Raw genomic sequence first — 19,097 nt, forward strand, 5'->3', positions numbered from 1 at the left:
TCAGATCTATTGATATGAAAAGTAGAAAGACCACAGCTTATAGGAAGTTGGGTATGAGATAAAACAAATTGATTAGGAAGAATTTTTATTTTCAAAGAAAGTAATCTAGAATACATTAAACTAAGACAAAAGCTAGTGGAATAAATAATTACAACTGAGTTAGTGGAAATTTCTGAAATATCTATAAGGTGAATTATCAAAAATTTTAACAAAACCAACCTAAGTTTCACTCTGGAAACGATTTTTAAATCCCATTATCAATTGTTAAATCAACAACCGGAGTCACTGTACACTTGCTCCCCATGTAGGATCTCCGTCCTTAATGTATTTTATTATGTGAATTAACTAGTAAAACTAGTACTAGTAAAACTAGTACTCAAACAGTACTTTATACTTTGAATATCTGTGTGGGTGCTAACTGTTGAAATCTTTACTTAGTATATACCAAGTTGATCTTCTGTATATAAAGATAATTGAAAATGAATATTGATGAAGAATGGGATGGGATATGGAGTGAGAAATGGGATGATTGTGGGTGGGAGAGAGGTTATAGGGGGAAAAGCCGCTATAATCCTAAAGTTGTACTTTCAAAATTTATAAAAAAATAAAAGTTTTAAAAAATCTCATTGTTACCATTCCTAGTTGTATCGTATTTGGTTAATTGTTTAATTTATTTAAATCTTAGTTTCCTTGCAAAAAATAGAAACAAAGCAATCCAATTAGAAAATTTATCCAAGAGGATTATTAAGGTCCTATCCCTTTTGCCCTTCCCTCTCTGTTGCTAAGTCTAGATGGAAAATTAGAAGCTATCAGAATTTCACCGAGAAGCAGATCCCATACACACACATTGTCTGAATACATCTCAGAAAAACACATCTTAATTTCATGAGAGAAACACAGTGACAAACCATGCAGCCTACAGTTTGGCAGACCAAAACCAGATTTGTATGATGTTTTCACTCTCTTTACCCTGAGTTTAAAAACAAAAACAAAATTCTATCAGTGAAGTGGGGTTTACCAGAAAAACTGAAAGTTTTTCTTATTTTTCTATGAAAGGAGAAATAAATCTTTTACCCTCTTTGGACTTCTTTCTCTCTGTACTTCCTAGAATAATGTTTATTGTATAACAAAATAAAGTGAGAAAATGATCTGTGAACCTCAAAATGAAATGATCATTATTACAGTATGATTTGAGTGAAACTGTCAGGCTGTATGTTAACAGCAGTAATTTGCATCTCATTTAATTTTTATTATGAATCTACAAAGTAAATGTACTATATGTGTATATATACATATATAGGATATATATATATATAGTACAAATAAATAATTTGAGATGCAGGAAGATTATATTATGTATCAATGATAATACTGCCAATAAATTCTATAGCCAGGACTAAACACAACTTGCTGACTACAAAAGCAGAATTCTTACCTCAAAATTCTATTTCACCATAAAACAAATCTTGCTATAGTTCTATACTCGATATTCACAGAAGAATGCATTATACTCTATGCTAAATAATAGTTGTCATTGGATACTCTGTCTTACTAAGGACAATTTCACATGATCACATTATTTGTCCATGATTGATCTACTCATCATCTGATTCTGACTGCTAATGGAATAATTTATTTCACAGGGGTCTTGGGGGTTGACATATATTTTTCATCTTTTTGCCTTTGCAAAAACCAAAAACTTTCACAAAGAATTTGACAAGTTTATGGATTCCAAAATATTCATACTTGTTTCTGGAAAGGGGAAAATATTGGTTCTCTATTCATATTCATATGATAAACTATTTAATCCTTGTGTAGAGGGGGTAGATATAAAAGTTCTAGAAACAATATTAAAATATAAATGGAACACAAGCACTCCACTGGGAGGAAGTCACTTTGCTTACAAAGAAGAACTGTACTTTTTATAAAGATGATCTCCCTAAGCAGGCAGTATGTGCCAACAGAAAAAGCTAAAAGATACTCAGTAGGGAACAATTTCTCCATTTATTTTATTCACATAAAGCCCTTTATCATCTTTAAAAATGCTCACTCTATTTTTGTTTAACAGCATTCACTCAGTAAGCTAAAAGTTTATTTCATGTTCTGTCTCCTTTTAGAAATTCAAGGTCATAGGGAATGCTATGACTCTCTCTCTCTCTCTCTCTCTCTCTCTCTATATATATATATATATATATATGAAACAGGACAGAGAGTTGACAACATGGCTTAGTTGGGCTTTACCTCATTTATAATGATCCAGTGACAGTCAAAAGCAACCAAATTAGTCTCCACAACCTAGAATAGAAAATAAACCAGCTATCAGTAAGCATTCATCATGGAAATGGACATACTTTGCAAATAGCAAGCAAAAAAAAAATGAATCACTTGTTAGAAAGGTCTCTGTTATTCAATTCGTGATAGAAAATCATTAGCAAAACACTGTAGAAATATTTGTGTGTGACATGTAGATGCATTGCAGACTTACTAATTAAATTTTAAATTACAATTCTTCAAAAGCCTAGAAAAGCATGGGTTTCAATAGAAAAACATTACTCATATAAATAACTCTTTTGTGATTTAACTGAGAATTGAGCTTACAAATCTCAAATAACATTCTCTATCTCAAATAAGTTGGATGTCTTTCCTATTACCTACCTAATAAATACTTAAGTACATATATTTATTTTGTATGAATCTAAATTAATATTCTCAACTTCTGATACTTTCCTGTGTATAAGTTAACCACTTTCTTGACAAACTAAACTGCTCTGTGTTCGTTAGAAAATCCTTGTGTCATAAAGTAGAACTAATTCTAAAATCACTATAAAACAGGAAAAGCTGGGTGGATCTTTGGCCTAGTGGTCAAGATGCCAGGTTGGGTTACCTGCAGACCATATTGGACTGCTGGACTCGAGTCTCAGCTGTGCTCCTGATTCCAGATTCCTGCTAACCTACAACCTAGGAGGCAGCAGGTGGTGGTTCAATAGTTGGATCCTTGCTATCCACATGGAAGATACAGATTGAATTCAAAGCTCACAGGTTTAAGCCTGGCCCAATGGCACTTCTGAATGCATTTTTCCGTAGGTATTTCTCAGTAGGATAAAGAATATCCACCCAAATGCAGTTCATGCTTTATAACTCCTTGCTAGTTATTAGAAGCTATCTTCATGTGACACCCAATCTTTTTTCAAAAGTAACAATAATGTCTTACAGAGCAATCTCAACATGAATCATAAGAACATGTCCATGTCCAACAACATGTATGATAAGATTTTTATGATGGAACAGAAACCTTCATGCAAAAACCACTACACACATAAACACTGAGAAATACCTACTGAAAAATGCATTCAGAAGTGCTATTGGATATATGTATATGTATATATGTTTGTTATTTTATTCAATATTTTCTAATAATATATAATTATTTGCAGAATCTCAGTTTTAGTTTGAAATTTTGGTTTAAATTTCATACTACATCTATGCCTCACATTAGTCCCTGGGAGCTTGCTAAAGCATGTAGATAATGCATGATCAGAAAAGTGAGAATGTTACCTGTTTTATCACCATTATCATATTTGAAGCACCCACATGTTCAACATATAAGTGAAGTAATGTAGAAAATATGACCCAAGGCAATTTTAAGTTTAAAAGGGAAAACATCAATTCATCGCATTAATGGCAAACATTAGGTCTAATTTTCTGATTATTTTTCTTTAATAGTCTCACATTCTATTAATGAAGACTATTACAAAATAAGTGGAACCTTCATCAGATTTTAAAAGAATACACCCAGATACTTAGATATAAAGAAAGTAGTCTCTGAGTAAAATGGAGAAAAACATGTGCATTTGGGAAAAGAACACAATTAAAATATGGAAATAGGAAGCATTCAGAGAAAACAGTAGGATAAGCCGAAGTTTAGGGAGTACAGATTTAAAGTACTTCTGAAGCAATATTATTAGTAGAGAAAAGATGACTCAATTTAGCTTAAATTGGCCTCTTTGAGGTAATCTGTACCATGTGGTTAGAGTAAGCAAAATTTCAGCTGTGAGAACTCTGCATTATCCACAGAAATTTTTAAGTGAGAAGTTTTGTGCAATAGCTATTTAGGAACTACATAGATGGTAAGGGTTACAGAGTAACATTATGATAATTCATCTAGACCATTAAACTTACCTTCCACTCAGTCTTTTTTGAAATAATCTTTTAGGCAAAAATGTGCAACAGTATTGGGACACAAGACTGACTCTGACATTCCAGGAAAGAAAGAAGCAAATATGTCATCTAAGGCCATGGCTGTACCCACTGCACAACCCTTCTTTGCTTAGGGTCAGCAGAGGAGTAATTCTCCTTCCTGTCTTCGGTGTAGTCGTCAATATTGAAACATATTTTACAAGTGTAAATTTGAAATAATTTAAAAATTAATAGCACACTAATGCAGATAAATAAAGCATATATTGTCAATTTCTAAACTTGGGCCCTCTTCCTAGGTGGGTACCAGCTATCTGTGAACTCACTGAGGGTGAACAGATATTCGCCCATTCGCCTCAAGGTGCATTTTAAAGAAAGGGGTTTATTGGAGCTCCTATCAGGACTTCAAACCCTCCGTTTCTGACCTGGTTTTCTGTCACATTGACTACTCTCAAGTCATTAGTTGTAGAGCTTCCTTCCAAATGAGGTTACTGCACTATGAACAAGTGAGTGGATGTCAAGTTTACCAGCAATAAAAGATAATAGCCTAACAGTTGCAATTCACCTCAACTTTTAAGCCAAATTGAACATTCATATAATAGAATCCGTTCTCCTATTCTGCTAGGCTATATTTCTGCAAGGGAGGGCCACAAAACCACATGACTGAGCCCTAGCCAATAGAATGTGAGCAGAAGTGATGTTTGCCCCTTAACATCCTCCCATCTGCCTGGGTCTGCACTCTATCCGTTCTTGGTTACTGGGCTTGTGATGTCATGCCCAGAGACCTCTGAATGACACAAGTGCTCCAGTGTAGGTAGCAGGCCTGCCTTCCCTAATCTCTGTGCTGGTGCTGTGCTGACGTCAACTAGTCCTCTGCTTAGGGAGACATGACATTTTGGGTCTGCTTGTTAGAGTAATTTAGCCAATCTTAAAATCTGCTAATGCAAAACATTTTTATTAATCTCAGCTATGGACCTTTGCCCAACCTTAATATGTCTGAATGAACATAGTTACAGGGATAATTTTTAATTCTGTGATTTTATAAAGGTGCTATTTCAAAATCATGCAATTTTTTTTTTTTGCCTTTTCATGAATATTGAATGTTGAAGATGTTTTCTGCAGGTACATTTTGCTTTGGGGAAGAATTATCCTAAAATGGGACTTAAGAATTCTGTAGTAATAGAGCAAACTATACACATATACACAATTGAAATCCATATGGCTGTGACACCATATTTTAAAGAAGCTGGACATTTTTGATTGCAACATGGTACATAAAGTTAATGTTTTCATCCATTAGCTGAGGAAAAGTCCACTAAAAGAGACATATAGGAGCCGGCCTTGTGGCACAGCAAGTAAAGCCTCTGCCTGCGACACCCACATCCCTCTTGGGCAATGGTTCATGTTCTGGCTGCTCCTCTTCCAATCCAGCTCCCAATTAATGGCCTGGGAAAAGCAGCAGCAGATGATCCGAGTTTTTGGGTCTCTGTTGCCATGTAGGAGACCCAGAGGAAGCTCCTGGCTCCTGACTTTGGTTTGGCCCATTGCTGGCAGTTGTGGCCATCTGGGGAGTGAAACATAAGATGGAAGATCTTTCTCACTCTCTCTCTAACTCTGTTTCAAATAAATAAATAAATCTTTAAAAAAGAAAGTACTTTATATACAATTTATAAAAAAAGGGAAATACCATTTCTCTTAATTATTAATCCTCATATTCCTTAGGTCTAGGTTAACACCTTCATGATAACTAAGGAGCTGGCATGTGCTCTCTGATCATTTGTAATTGAATACTGTGAAAAGTGGGTGATGTTGAGAAGTGGCTAAAAGGGTAACTGATTATTAATAATAGAAGGTGCACTTACTAGAGAATTCAACAGCCTGGTCTTTGGAAACACAGTACGCTTTCAGTTCTTTCACTCAAATGACTAGTGTAGTTTTAGCAATAAAAGATATGCTAGTGTGCTTCAGAAAGTACATGGGAAAACTGAATTCAAATTTAAGTTTATTTTGGTGTGAAAATTTCCATGCATAGTTTTTTTTATAATATGCATTTTCCATGAACTTTTGTAAGACTATTTATGTACGTGACTTCAAAATAGCTTTTCACCAAACTTTTCTTTTAATTTCATTCCCCATGACCATTTTGAAGTAATTTCATATATATATACAGAGTGATGAAAACCTAAAGTAGAATTAAAAGAAAAAAAAGAAAGAGGAGCAGTAATATGGTTTATGCTTTTCATATATTATCAAATTGAGCCGATGTGTAGTACTCATTATTAGCAGAGACAGATTTACAGAAAAAGAAGTTCCAAGCCTTTGTGGAGTTAACAAAAGATAACTATTTAAAATCCCAAATCAATTCATCTGATTATTTCTGTATTTCTTAGCAATATTAATCCCTTTCCACTTGATACACTTAAGCCTAAGTAAAGCTCTATCAAACTAGTGGCATTACAAACTTTGAGGATTTACTTCGGGATTTGAGAAGTTATTTTAAGACATCCTAGAATTTTTAAAGCTTGTATATCTATTTCCACAGTTATGTTAGAATTCAAAGAGGGAAAATTAGTTCCTTTTCCCACCTTCTTTATCTGGGTAATGCATCTCCTATTTTGGCAGTAAACATCTGAAATCAATAAAAGGAATTAAGAAATTTTATTAAAGTTTTATTTTCAGATGGAACCTACTGAATATTCAGGCATATCAGTGTTACAGCTATTAAGTCTCAATGTATGAATGCTTAGTTTTATAAGTTAATAAACACTTGTGTATTTTTAAACAAAAATTGCATAAAGTTTGAGGGTGTTACGACATAATAAAGATGCTAAATTAATCTTTATCAAAATAATATGCTCATGTGTATTTATATTAAGTGTGAATAATAACATTTATTGATTCTGCCTAAAATATATTACACTTGAACTATCAAAACAAAGTGGCAAATCCATAAGGAAAGGAAAAAAGTTAGCCAACGGGGACTCCGCTATGTTTGGTTATCAAAATAACAGAGGGAATCAAAGCATGAGTTTTCCTTGGTAATCTGTTTCTTCTCTCCCTCTTATTCCAAAATTCTCTTTCATTGTTCCATATGCACAAATTGATAGTGCAAAGAGAGCATTCTACCTGTTTTTATAAAGCTGATGTCACATCCATATATATTAATCATAACAGAAGAGATTATCCCACCTCCCAAGACGCTGAGCTTACTTTAAAGGAATTGAGCAAAAAATGGAAAAAAAAAATCATGTCCTGTCAGGGAGACAGGCGATGAGTAAAGACAGACCATCTGTCACTGGCAGGAACTTTAGAACTTGGGAATCTTTAGAAAAGCCTGACAATATTTCATCACGTCTCCCATCATTTGTTCTTGAATCTTTAGATGTGCTAAATATAGGAAAATCCATAGCAAAGAAATCAACAACACTGCCAAAGTGTGTGTCTCACCGGTAATAAATGTGGAACAGTCCCTACAAGTGCATAGGACAATGTAATTGACTAAACAATAACAGCAACATGCTGTTTTCACCCAGTGTCGTGACTTAACTAAATTAAGCTTGTTCCCTTTGCAGGATGCCCTAAAATACTACACATTTATGCAAAGGTTTCCAGTGTTCTGAGCTCCTGCAGCAGCAAAGATAGCAGCTGTCTGCTTCCCTGTTCTCCCTATTTCCAATGGTCTGATGGGAACCAGGGAGTAGCAGGCCTAGAGAGTGGACACCAGTGGTTATTCTGGAACAAGTCGTCAGAAAAATATTAAGGAACCAGTCCCTCCCTGGTTCTTCATCTACAGCCACACTGCGGCTTGTGTCAGCATTGTGAGAACTGTTTTCTCACAGACATTAGTAAATGTTTTATAGCCAAATAGATTCAGAAATGCTACGTTAAGCAAAGTTGAGCAGATGTCATTATAGCATGAATCCAGAAAACTTTAACAAGCTAATACCAATTAGAGATATAATTAACATAAAAGTCAAGTTAATATGTAATATTGTGTCATATATTAATATTGCGGGGCATACAGCTTCAAATTTGTATGCATGGATTCTGAAGTCAGAGTCCATGCCTCTGTTTTCTTGGTGTGACTGAACATACTACCTGCTCATAAACTTCAATTTCCTCATTTGTCAATAGGAATAATGACAGTGTCCATCTAATAAAGTCATAATGAAAATTATTAAGTGAGATACTGGCCCACAGCAAACGAACTAGCAACTATTTATATTTTAATATACATGTCTTAGGGATCTCCAGGAAAATCAATTTAGAATACAGCATATTCTACATGGAGTTCACCACAGAAACCATTTCCCACTGTAAATCTCAGGGGATTAGTCCATTTGTGGAAATGTAAACTAGAATCAATGTCAATTTACTTACATATTTCTAAGAGATCTGAAATCATTTTGGAACCCATGGGGCATTCTATAATTTAAAATTACATTCCCTTGATAATCCCACACCACTAACAGAGGAAAATATTTCCACAAAACAGAAGCAAAAGATGAGTGACTATAGTTTATATAGAAGACTCAAATGCATATGCAGTAGTTCTCACCAAATGGTCACATTTATTCTTCTTCTGTTTTCTCCCTTTCTAATGAAACAAAACAAAACGCTCTACCCAATGAAGTATGTGGCAAAGGGGTACATAGTGTCTAACAGATTTTTAGCAAGAAGTTCATGGTACAAAATAAAGTAAATCCAATGCCCTGAGTTCTGTGTATGGTAAACTGTGCTACCATTTGGGGGGGAAATGTAATTAAATATTCTAAGTCTCTGAAATGCACTGAGAATACAAGGCTCCAGTAGCCCTTAAAGTACACTAAACAGGAACTTGCTTCGTTTTCATTGTTTTCTTTAGCTGTGTTTGTGGTTGCTGTTTCTCTTCTCACTAGAAGAACCAGAGCCACAGTAGACGAAGACGTTGTTGTTTGGGTAGCTCCCATTTTTAAATCCCAAGTGTACCCAGCAGATGGCATCAGTAATCCCTCATGCTGACACTGGACAGCGTGGGGACCCTCTGAAAGGACCCTCTTGTTTGCATTTCCCTGGAGCTCAGCATGGGCCCCCAGCTCTCTCTGTCCTTATCCAAGCAGTCACTATCTGCCATCCCGCCCCGTGCCTTTTACTGTAGAATCTCGGCTCCGATCAGCCAGCTGGAAGACCACAAACACACTTTCATCCAAATCCTCTTGCCATTACTGCCAAAGTTATTTCATAAATGGATATGCTAGATTTATTGTTACTGCTGTGCAGTTGGGTCTTCCCACATCCCCTGGGAGACAGAAATAAGCCACCGCTGTGATCTGGCCAATGACTCCGCTTGCCTGCTAGGCTTCCTAATGTGTAAAGATGGGCATTAATGCGAGAAAATAGAGACTCTGTCTTCATTACATGGCACACACCCACCATCCTGTCCTAAATTATTGTACAAGGACTGAGCAGCGGTTAAAAGTAAATTCATGATTTCAGCATTTTGCCAAAGAAGAACATTAAAAAATGTTGACAATTATTGCCAGTGCAAAGGACCACTGAGTTAAAGCTCTCCATTCTTTCTGAGCTTCTGCTGGTGCTGGGGTGGTTTTATATGTGTGCTCTATTGATTGATGGTGTGCTATGCTGAAATAATTAAGAAAGTATTGTTTGTAGAAGGACAACTCCTGCATTGCCTATTTTGCCATATTCAAAACTGTTAACTTTTGACACACACAACCAGGGAATTACATTAAAATATTTATTTTGTTTTTTAATAGCAAAATGACACATGCAGAGTAAATTAATCCTTAGACATGCCTAGCAAACAAATCAATATGAACTCTAATTTGGATTTTGATCAGGGCTACAAATGATGATATGGGAACACATTGACACTTAGTGGGTGGGATTTATACATGAAGACTTTCTTGGGATCTTGAAGCAAATAAAGAAAAGAAAAAAAGATTCTATAGAGAAAGCCACTGATCATATATATATTTTTTTTGACAGGCAGAGTGGACAGTGAGAGAGAGAGTCAGAGAGAAAGGTCTTCTTTTTGCCATTGGTTCACCCTCCAATGGCCGCCGCGCTGCGGCCGGCTCACCACACTGATCCAATGGCAGGAGCCAGGCGCTTCTCCTGGTCTCCCATGGGGTGCAGGGCCCAAGCACTTGGGCCATCCTCCACTGCACTCCTGGGCCACAGCAGAGAGCTGGCCTGGAAGAGGGGCAACCGGGACAGAATCCGGCGCCCCGACCGGGACTAGAACCCGGTGTGCCAGTGCTGCAAGGTGGAGGATTAGCCTAGAGAGCTGTGGCGCCGGCCCCACTGATCATATTTAAGAGCAGCAATGGGCCCTTCACAGCCCTGAACCTTCACGCCTTTGCTCTGTCCTTTCCATCTCATCTTTAGGCTCTCTCCTTGACAATGTGTTTCTTAGAACTCAAAAATTGAATCAAACATCAAAAATTTTCCCACCTCCACCTCATGAACTCCATGTAGTATTTCTCCACACTCTGCTTACCCAAGAGATAAAAGTCTCATCCCCGCCTTAAACAACTGCATTTAGCTAGGCAAGTGACTGTGATTGCGCCGTGTTATATTTTCTAACTCCCACTTGCCTCCAGTTCATCTACATTGGCTTTCCTGCTGCTCCTCCAGTTTGGTCCAGGCTATGTCCCACCCTTGCCTCCTGAATTGCCCTTCCATCAGCGATGCACGCTTAGCTTCTTCCTTCCTGTCTCTTAGGGATCTGCATGCATGTCACTTCCTCTTTGTAAGTCCTCCTTGTCCCCCATGTCTGTATCATTGACTTTTGTGGTGGTACTCAGAGCATCTCTCCAACCTGAGACACACACACACACACACACACACACACACATGCTTATTTACCATATCTTTCTGTACTCCAGGAGACAAAGCTTCAAAGGTTCATAGGAGTAACGACTTTATTTTGATCACCTGTCTATCTCTCTACAACAATGAGTGAAAAATTAGAGTTTCAGTAAAGTGTTGCCAGGGACAAAGCAGAATTTACTAAATCTTGTTTGTGGGCAAAAAGATAAGCAAGTTGCCCTAACTCATATTTGTACATCTGTGAGGTCAATTACTTCTCCTGGGATTTAACTGTTTGATAAACTGGTATGGAAAGGAAGTTATTAGATAAAGTTTAATTTCAGAGTTAATCAGAAAATTAACCCATTCACATTTTCACAAGATCTCAATTAAGGATATTTTGATTATTTATGTGATAACCAAGTATGAATGCATTCAATTCAAAATCTCCGAAGCCAAAAACTCCAGAATGTAGAGGCTTTAAAATACTAGGAAAAGAACATATACGTTGAATGCATGAGGGCCAGCATTGTGATGTAGTGAGCAAAGCCGCTACCTCTGGGCTTAATGCCCCGTGTGGGCACTCATTTGAGTCCCAGCTGCTTTACTTCTGACCCAGCTCCCTGCTTATGGCCTAGGAAAGGCAGTGGAAGATGGCCCAAGTCCTTGGGCCCCTGTACCCTCGTGGGAGACCCATAAGAAGTGCCTGGCTCCTGGCTTCAAATTGGCCCAGCTCTGGCCAGTGCAGATGGAAGATCTCTCTCTCTCTCTCTCTCTGTCTCTCCTTCTCACTCTGTAACTCTGACTTTCAAATAAACAAATAAATCTTAAAAAAAGAAAGAAAAAAGTTGAATAGCTGCATTTGAGTCCAAATTCTGGGCCACCCTTCCTGACAATCAGGTCTACCATTTACTGGGAGTCCCAGGTCTCTGACCATCTAAATATAGCCTTCTTCACAGGTGTGTCATGAGAACTAAATAGCTAAACGTATCTAAAGCACTCGGGACAATGTAAGTGTTCAAAAATCACTCAGGCTACTGCTGCATTTTTTGACAGTACAAACAAATCACTGTGAATGCATTTATTGCATTTAGAAAATGTTGAATGCTATTCACAGTATAATAATAATAATGTAAGAGAATATTAATTGATAAGTTATATGTACCAGGTGGCAAGTCCTTATATATACAGATTTAATCCTCTCGGCTTCATCCTGTAAGCACCACAACTATGTCCATTTTGCATATGAAGAAACAGAGGAACAAAAAGCTTAAGTAATTCACCAAAATTACAAAGTTAATTAGGGGTACAAGGCAGGATCAATAATTAGTCAAGAGCTTTTCCACAAAATATTCATTTAGCCCTTCTTTCAAAGTAGCAGAAACCATTATGCATTTTTTATAATGAGAATTACAGTTAAACCAAATGTTGCAGAACATTTTGTGTTATACACTGGAGTTTTATGATTTTGCACTCCTCTGTGCTAACTTTTGATCATCTGCTGTACATCACATACAGAGAGAGGCAGACAGAGAGAAACTCATAGAAGAATTTGGGAAATGAAGTGATTTCATTCATCATTCTATTAGGTAGGAAGTCAGATATGAGCTTATGTGTGTGTGACAGGCCTAAAGAGAAGAAAGACGTCTATGTCCAGCATATGCATCTGCATCTCAAAGTCATCCTGACAATGTTTCAGGGGCAGCCCGGTATTCGCATCCTGCCCTGTCCCCTTCTACCTGATAACCTGCCAGGTGGGGGTTCCCCGCCCCTTCTGCCTGACAAATCTTCCACAATCTCCCAGATGCAGCCCAATATCTGCATTTCAAACACCCTGCTCCGGATCCCCATTCTCCAGGGGGACTTGCTCACCCTTCCTCTAAACCCAGGAAGGCGCCAGCTAGGCTTCCATCTGCTGATACCTTCAGGGGAAAACTCAGAAGTTTTTCTATTTACACCCAAAAAGCCCTTTGTTCCAAGAGGAGCAGAGGTGGGGAAGCAAGACCCATCTCCTTAAACACCCCTCCCCGCCCCGCCTCAACCGGACTGCACGCCCAGCCCTCTGCCTCTCTGCTGAGTTGCCTGCCCAGGTGTAATCTCTCCACCCAATCATGTAACCTCGCTCCTCCCCAGTCCCCCGGTCTGAGCGACTGGGCACTCTCCCTCAGGTTCTGTCTGGAGAGGTGCCCATCTGTCCTTACGATGTCCCTTCCCTAATAAACCTTGCTATTTTGCCTCCTATTACTCTGTCTCACGCATGAAATTTTCTTGCACAAAGACAAGAATCCTGCCATTCTCCCGTAACAATTCTACTTCATGACCTTTTGCCTGGAAGTGGTCTAAGAAAAGTTGCTTTTCCTTTAGTGAGATTGAGTATCTGATGGAACAAAGACTTAAGCCTCAGTCAGTTTAGATTCCTGTTACTCCTGCCTTCTTTCAAGAGACCAGTTCTGTCTCACACCCTGTATTGTTCTCCAACCCACCCCCTGCATTCTTCTCCAGGTTTGGAAGCCAGCAGGCCAAACTTGAAAAATCTGTTTGGAGAAGCTCACCTCTGCCAATTGCCCCCACTCCCACCCCTAGCCCACATAAGATATAAGGCCCAGCCCACTGGGGTCTGGGCCCTCTGCCACGTGTTTGATCTGTGTGCACACTGGCAGTTTATTTTCTTTCAATAAATTCATTCTGGCTGCAAGTCCGTATTCTGTCTCCTCTCTGTTCTGTGCCCATTTTCTTACAGTGTCCATATTATTTTTAGCTTGTGAGAAATTTGTTACTCTGATTAACTGATTAAACTACTTTTTTCCCCTACCTGATATTAACCCAAGAAATTTGTGCACCTTATATGTGACCAGATAAACACTTATCTATTTCTATTCTTTTATTTCAACAGAATTTGCCATTTGCTTTACAGGAAGAAGGCCCAAAACTCTTAGAGAAGAAACTGTACAATGATTTTTATAGATTGTGGCAAGAAGTAAAACTAGCAATTAAGGATCCAGGTTCCATGGGTAAGCAGTTGATCGGTTTACTCCTGTTCTTACAGTAATGAAAGTCTGTGGAGCGTGGTCCTACCTGCGTGATAACTAGGTCACCACTGAGGAAGCCACTATGGAAACTGATTGCTATTCATTACAAGACATTCCCAGTTTAATATTTCTGCTATCCTTAGGCTTTCCCAGTATTACATGGGGGACTTTTTAGAATTTCAAAAGTGATATAAAATGTTCATGATTTAGAATCAAAAGACTTCACTGTGGGGAAAAAAAAAAGTATTCAAAAAGTCTTCCTGGTTTTGATATACAATGTATCCAAAAGAAAAAATAGAGGAATGCAAATCGTGAACTACCATGTCCCCTTCAAAAATGACCTGTGTCATTCTCAAAGCATTTAAGCTCACTGGAAGAATGATTGTTGAAAGTTTTACTGAACCAAAGAACTTCATATTTTCTGGGGTTCTCAATTTTTTTCCCTGATTTCCTCCCAAAAAAGCAGTCTTGCAGCCTACTGTAAAAAAAAAAAAAAATGTTTTCAGAAGTGTTGGACTTGACAGCAATGGACACATTCCAGACTTCCAAGCAATTGACTCTCCCGTCTGTGCTATTTCACTACGCTGAAATATAAACTACCTTTTCTTACCATTGACAAATCACCTTATGGTGTTAGCACTGTGTTTAGTAACAAAATGTCAGCTGAAACCGAGGCACCAACTGCTAACTGCTCAAACAAAATGTGACTTGCAGAACAGAATTGCTGAGTTTGACAAAGCAACCCATGCTATGATCACATAAGGCAAGTATATGCATGACTGTCTGATGCATTTCAGTGGTCACAGATCTCTCCAGAAGTTCTTTTGATACTTTTAAAAAATTCTATGTGTATGCTTGACTCTCAGTGTTTAATCATTGCACACTTCTACAACCAGAGTCATCCTAAAAGTCATTTCCACTTCTGAGAACTCACAATTCTATCTTTGCTTGAAATGGAACACACAACTCTGCTTTGGTGTCATGCAAATCCATGGCTTCCGACCCCTACGGGACACTTATCGCTGACCATAATCCTTTTTTCTGTATGTACAGTGCCACAAATGACTGTTTTCCCTTTAAACAGAAAATGAATAAAGGTTAAAAGGCAGAAATGGTTTCAAGCCCTCAAATATTTGCTCCTCCCAAATCAAAATCAAACCAAGACAATCCTTATTTAAATACTGATAACTAACAACTATTCAGTGTATATTACATTTGAGGAACAGTGGTTAATAAACATTTAAGTGCCTTTTATCATTTTGGACTCACAACAACACTTTGTTACTATAGTTATCCCTATTTTACAAATGAATACACGTCTTATTTTCACTCCTCCCTCCTCTATAGTCTAGTAGGCAATTTTTTTCTCTTGCAAGGGGACTAATCCTGCAATGCTGGCCTGATCCCTTTCTTCCTTTTTTTCTTGGAGGGAGAACCTGACTGTGGATTATCTAACTCACTCTTCCGGTATTCAACTTTGCTCCATGTACCGCCTATGGGGCTGGAGGTTTCCTTCTAGCTGACACACCACCTCTCTGTAAACCTACCTACACAATCTTCTTAAACATTGCTTTGATTGCTCTCACTCTCTTCACTCCAGGTCTGCCACAGAAATAGCAGGAACCCAATGACCTGCACCATCACTGCTATCTCCCAGCATCTGATCATGAGGAAGCCACGGTCAGAAGTCGGAGGTGGGTATCAAACCCAAGGCACTCTGATATGGAATGTGGGAATATTAACCTCTAGGCCAAATGTTCACCTTTGAAAAAACTCTGAAGCACAGACTGCCGGGGTCACCCCAATAGTTTCCAATTTTGAAGGTCTGGCATGGGATCTGAAAATTTGTATTTCTGGTAATTCCCAGAGGATGCTACATTGTTGGTTGTGAGTGATTTGGGGATCTACTGCTTTACAAAAAGTCATTATGAGGGTCCAAGTGACAAGATTTGGTGTTGCTCCTTAATCTATTTAATTTATTTAACAACAACAACAACAACAACAACAAAAAAAATTCAACATTTTTGAGCACCTGAGATGCAGACACAGTGCTGGGTCCTGGAGTCATTTCAATGAATAAGGATTGTTAGTAAAATGGCACACCCAGAACATCATTCTAGCCTCTAGCCCTCCCTTCTACCCTCCCCAACCCCCTCACCCTGCCACCATTGCTAGAAGCCACGTGGCCACCTGGCCCAACCACAGGTGTCAGCTCCACCCCCACCCTAATGGGATTCCCTGCTCCCACTTCCCTGCCTACCCCCAGCAAAAGTTTAACAGGAGCTATTCCCAAACACATGTCCTCTCTCCATCTCTCTTTCTCTTATGCTCTCCTACTCTCACCCTCTCCCCTTGGCCCACCAGACTTCCCCTGCCTGACAATAAACCTTTCCTCTAACTCCGGTGTACGGTGTTTTGTGGTGGCCTTACAAAGGTGACTTGATCCCTATCTAAGCAAGCCTGCAGCCTAGTTCCTTGGGACATATATTAGGAACAGGAAAAGCAGATTAATAGTGCCAGTCTACACATAACAGTCCAACAGTGCTGGCACCTTTCCATAGAAGGCAACAAGAAAAAGCCAGTTTAGAAATCGTATTGTTCTTTTAAGTCCATTGCTAATAAATAACTTATTTGAAGTAAACTTGAACCACACCACACTATTGCTGTCCATACCTCAATCTTCACAACAAAGATAACAGTTCTGCACAAATTATTTTGATCACACCTATTTTCTATTTGGGGTGATGTGCTATTACATAACACATTGAATTTTCAGGATTTGTAAACGAAATATTAGTTTGATTTTGCCACCATGTTTTCCTTTATCCCAAGTGATAAGGTCAGTCTTGAGTAAAGACTACCAATAATATCCTGAAATACATCACTGGGATTTGCCTGTTCTTTGTTTCTCAGACACGCCATTCCAGGTTCAACAGCAGGGATCAGTTCTGCTAAGTTGTTAAGTAAATGATACGTCAAGGCTTGCTTCAAGTACTTGCAGGCAGATAACCAGAAAAGAAAAAAAAATATTCTGGAGATTACTATATGGATTTGTGCCTGTTACCCAGCTTTTCTCTTGAGAATTAACCTTCGTTAGGAAATATAGCATGGGATCTAAGAGTGTGATGTGGTACAATTGTGCTCCATCACTCACGGGGTGACCTGGGAATACATGCCAGGGCTTACTTGGCCCATTTTAAAGAGACATATAACAACTATGAATCTCCCCTATGGTCATGGCCTCCTAACTTAGCACCTATGTTCGCATGATTATGCAGCATAATTTCATATTTAGCACAGCTGCTCAGGTCAGAATACAAAAGAGAGCAGAGAAGGATCTATTTGATAGATACCTGGATCTCCCTCAGACCCAAACAGGTGCACTGACACCTGCATTTCTGAGCCACTGGTTTTCCACCATAGAAAAAATTTGAAAACAGTCAAACAGCAAGGTGTTTGGCAAGCTTTAAAAGCCCTCTTTCCAAGATGACTTCAGGTCAGAAATTTTGGCTTAAGAGTATTCTAGTACCTGCTGTTTTTTCTTTTTAATTTATTTATTCAAAGGCAGAGAGGGATCTCCCATCAATTATTACTCTTCCTAAATGCCTGTAATATTTGGGGCTGAGCCAGGCCAAAGCCAGGAGACAGGAACTCAATCTGAGTGTCCTAAATGGGCAGCAGGAAGCCAAGAGCTTGAGCCTTTACAGCTTCCTTTCAGGATGTCCATGAGGAGGAAGCTGGATTGGGCGCAGGGGCAGGATTGAAACCCAGAACTCTGATATGAGATGCTGGCGTCCCAAAGTGCAGCTTCATCACCACGTCAAATGCTCACCCTTGATAGCTATTCTTGTGAGAACTAAAAACAAGGATGTACTTGAAGAGAAGCTCATTTCCTGGTCTGATTATGCCAGTTCCTGAAATGGAGTGATGTAGGTTTTTTTCCTTTGTTTGCTCTACTTCCTCAGTTTGCTTCTCCTGTAGGCTTACTGGTATGATACAGATGGAGCTTGGAAAGTTATGCACTCCACTATAGATAAAGGAACTGTTGCCTAATGAAATCACGGGAGGCGGGGGTATGATTTAGTATGCTTGTGTGTGGGGATATACTTCACTCCGATTTTCAACATGATTTACAGAAAGATACACTCAGGATATTCTTATAACAATAGAATACTTCTTCCTTAAGACTTACTCATCCCTCATCTTTCAAGTACAAAATTGAGAAGATCTAAAGGACACGGCAACTTGTATCTTACACTAATTGTCCTATACAATTCACAGAATTGAATTTAATTATTTAATAATTTAAAATACAATTTATTTACTAGAGAAGACCATATTTTCCCTAGAGTTTTGGCCTATTCTAAGAGTTTAATTTTCAAGTTCTTTAGGTGAGTTTTGAAATTATTTTAAATACAATCTTGCCATAGTTGGTTATCTCATTTTGTTAAACAGCAGATCATTAAGTTTATATATTCAGTTCTTATCTGGGTAAGTTAGGATTCCTCTCTTACAAAGGCATGGTTATATCCACAAGATAGTGCTCCCAACAACAGAATAACTACAGAAACTGAATATTACCCAATCTCTACAGTATTTTTGATTGTAGAACATAAAGGGAAGATCACTGATGTTGAGAGATTTGGAAAGTATAAGAAGAATGTTAAGGGGCTGGGGCTGTGGCACATTGGGTTAAAGTCCTAGCCTGAAGCGCCGCCATCCCATATGGGCTCCGGTTCTAGTCCTGGTTGTTCCTCTTCCCATCCAGCTTTCTGCTATGGCCTGGGAAAGCAGTAGAAGATGGCCCAAGTCCTTGGGCCCCTGCACTCACTTGGGAGACCGGGAAGAGGCTCCTGGCTCCGGGTTTCGGATCAGCTCAGCTCTGGCCGTTGCGCCATTTGGGGAATGAACCAGTGGATGGAAGACCTCTCTCTTTCTCTCTGGTTCTATTCTCTCTGTAACTCCTCTTTCAAACTAAATAAAATAATTCTTAAAAAAAAAAGAATGTTAAGTGGTCATGCAGAAATGGATAGAGGACAATCGGTACAAGGAGTACCTCTG

The 19,097-nt window shown here is 38.5% G+C and overlaps 1 protein-coding gene across 3 annotated transcripts in view; it reads right to left on the bottom strand.

The window, feature by feature from the left end:
• Nucleotides 1–19,097, bottom strand: part of GRID2 (glutamate ionotropic receptor delta type subunit 2) — a 1,603,946-nt gene that overhangs the window by 658,828 nt on the left and 926,021 nt on the right. For all 3 annotated transcript variants that reach the window (XM_051819557.3, XM_051819556.3, XM_002716957.6), the window contains exon 5: nucleotides 2,242–2,295. In XM_051819557.3, coding sequence (XP_051675517.1) covers nucleotides 2,242–2,295 — 54 coding nt within the window. The remainder of the gene's footprint in view (nucleotides 1–2,241; nucleotides 2,296–19,097) is intronic.

The sequence above is a fragment of the Oryctolagus cuniculus genome, chromosome 8, assembly GCF_051225735.1.
Source record: "Oryctolagus cuniculus isolate XC-2025 breed Fujian yellow rabbit chromosome 8, ASM5122573v1, whole genome shotgun sequence".
NCBI classification, from domain to species: Eukaryota; Metazoa; Chordata; class Mammalia; order Lagomorpha; family Leporidae; genus Oryctolagus; species Oryctolagus cuniculus.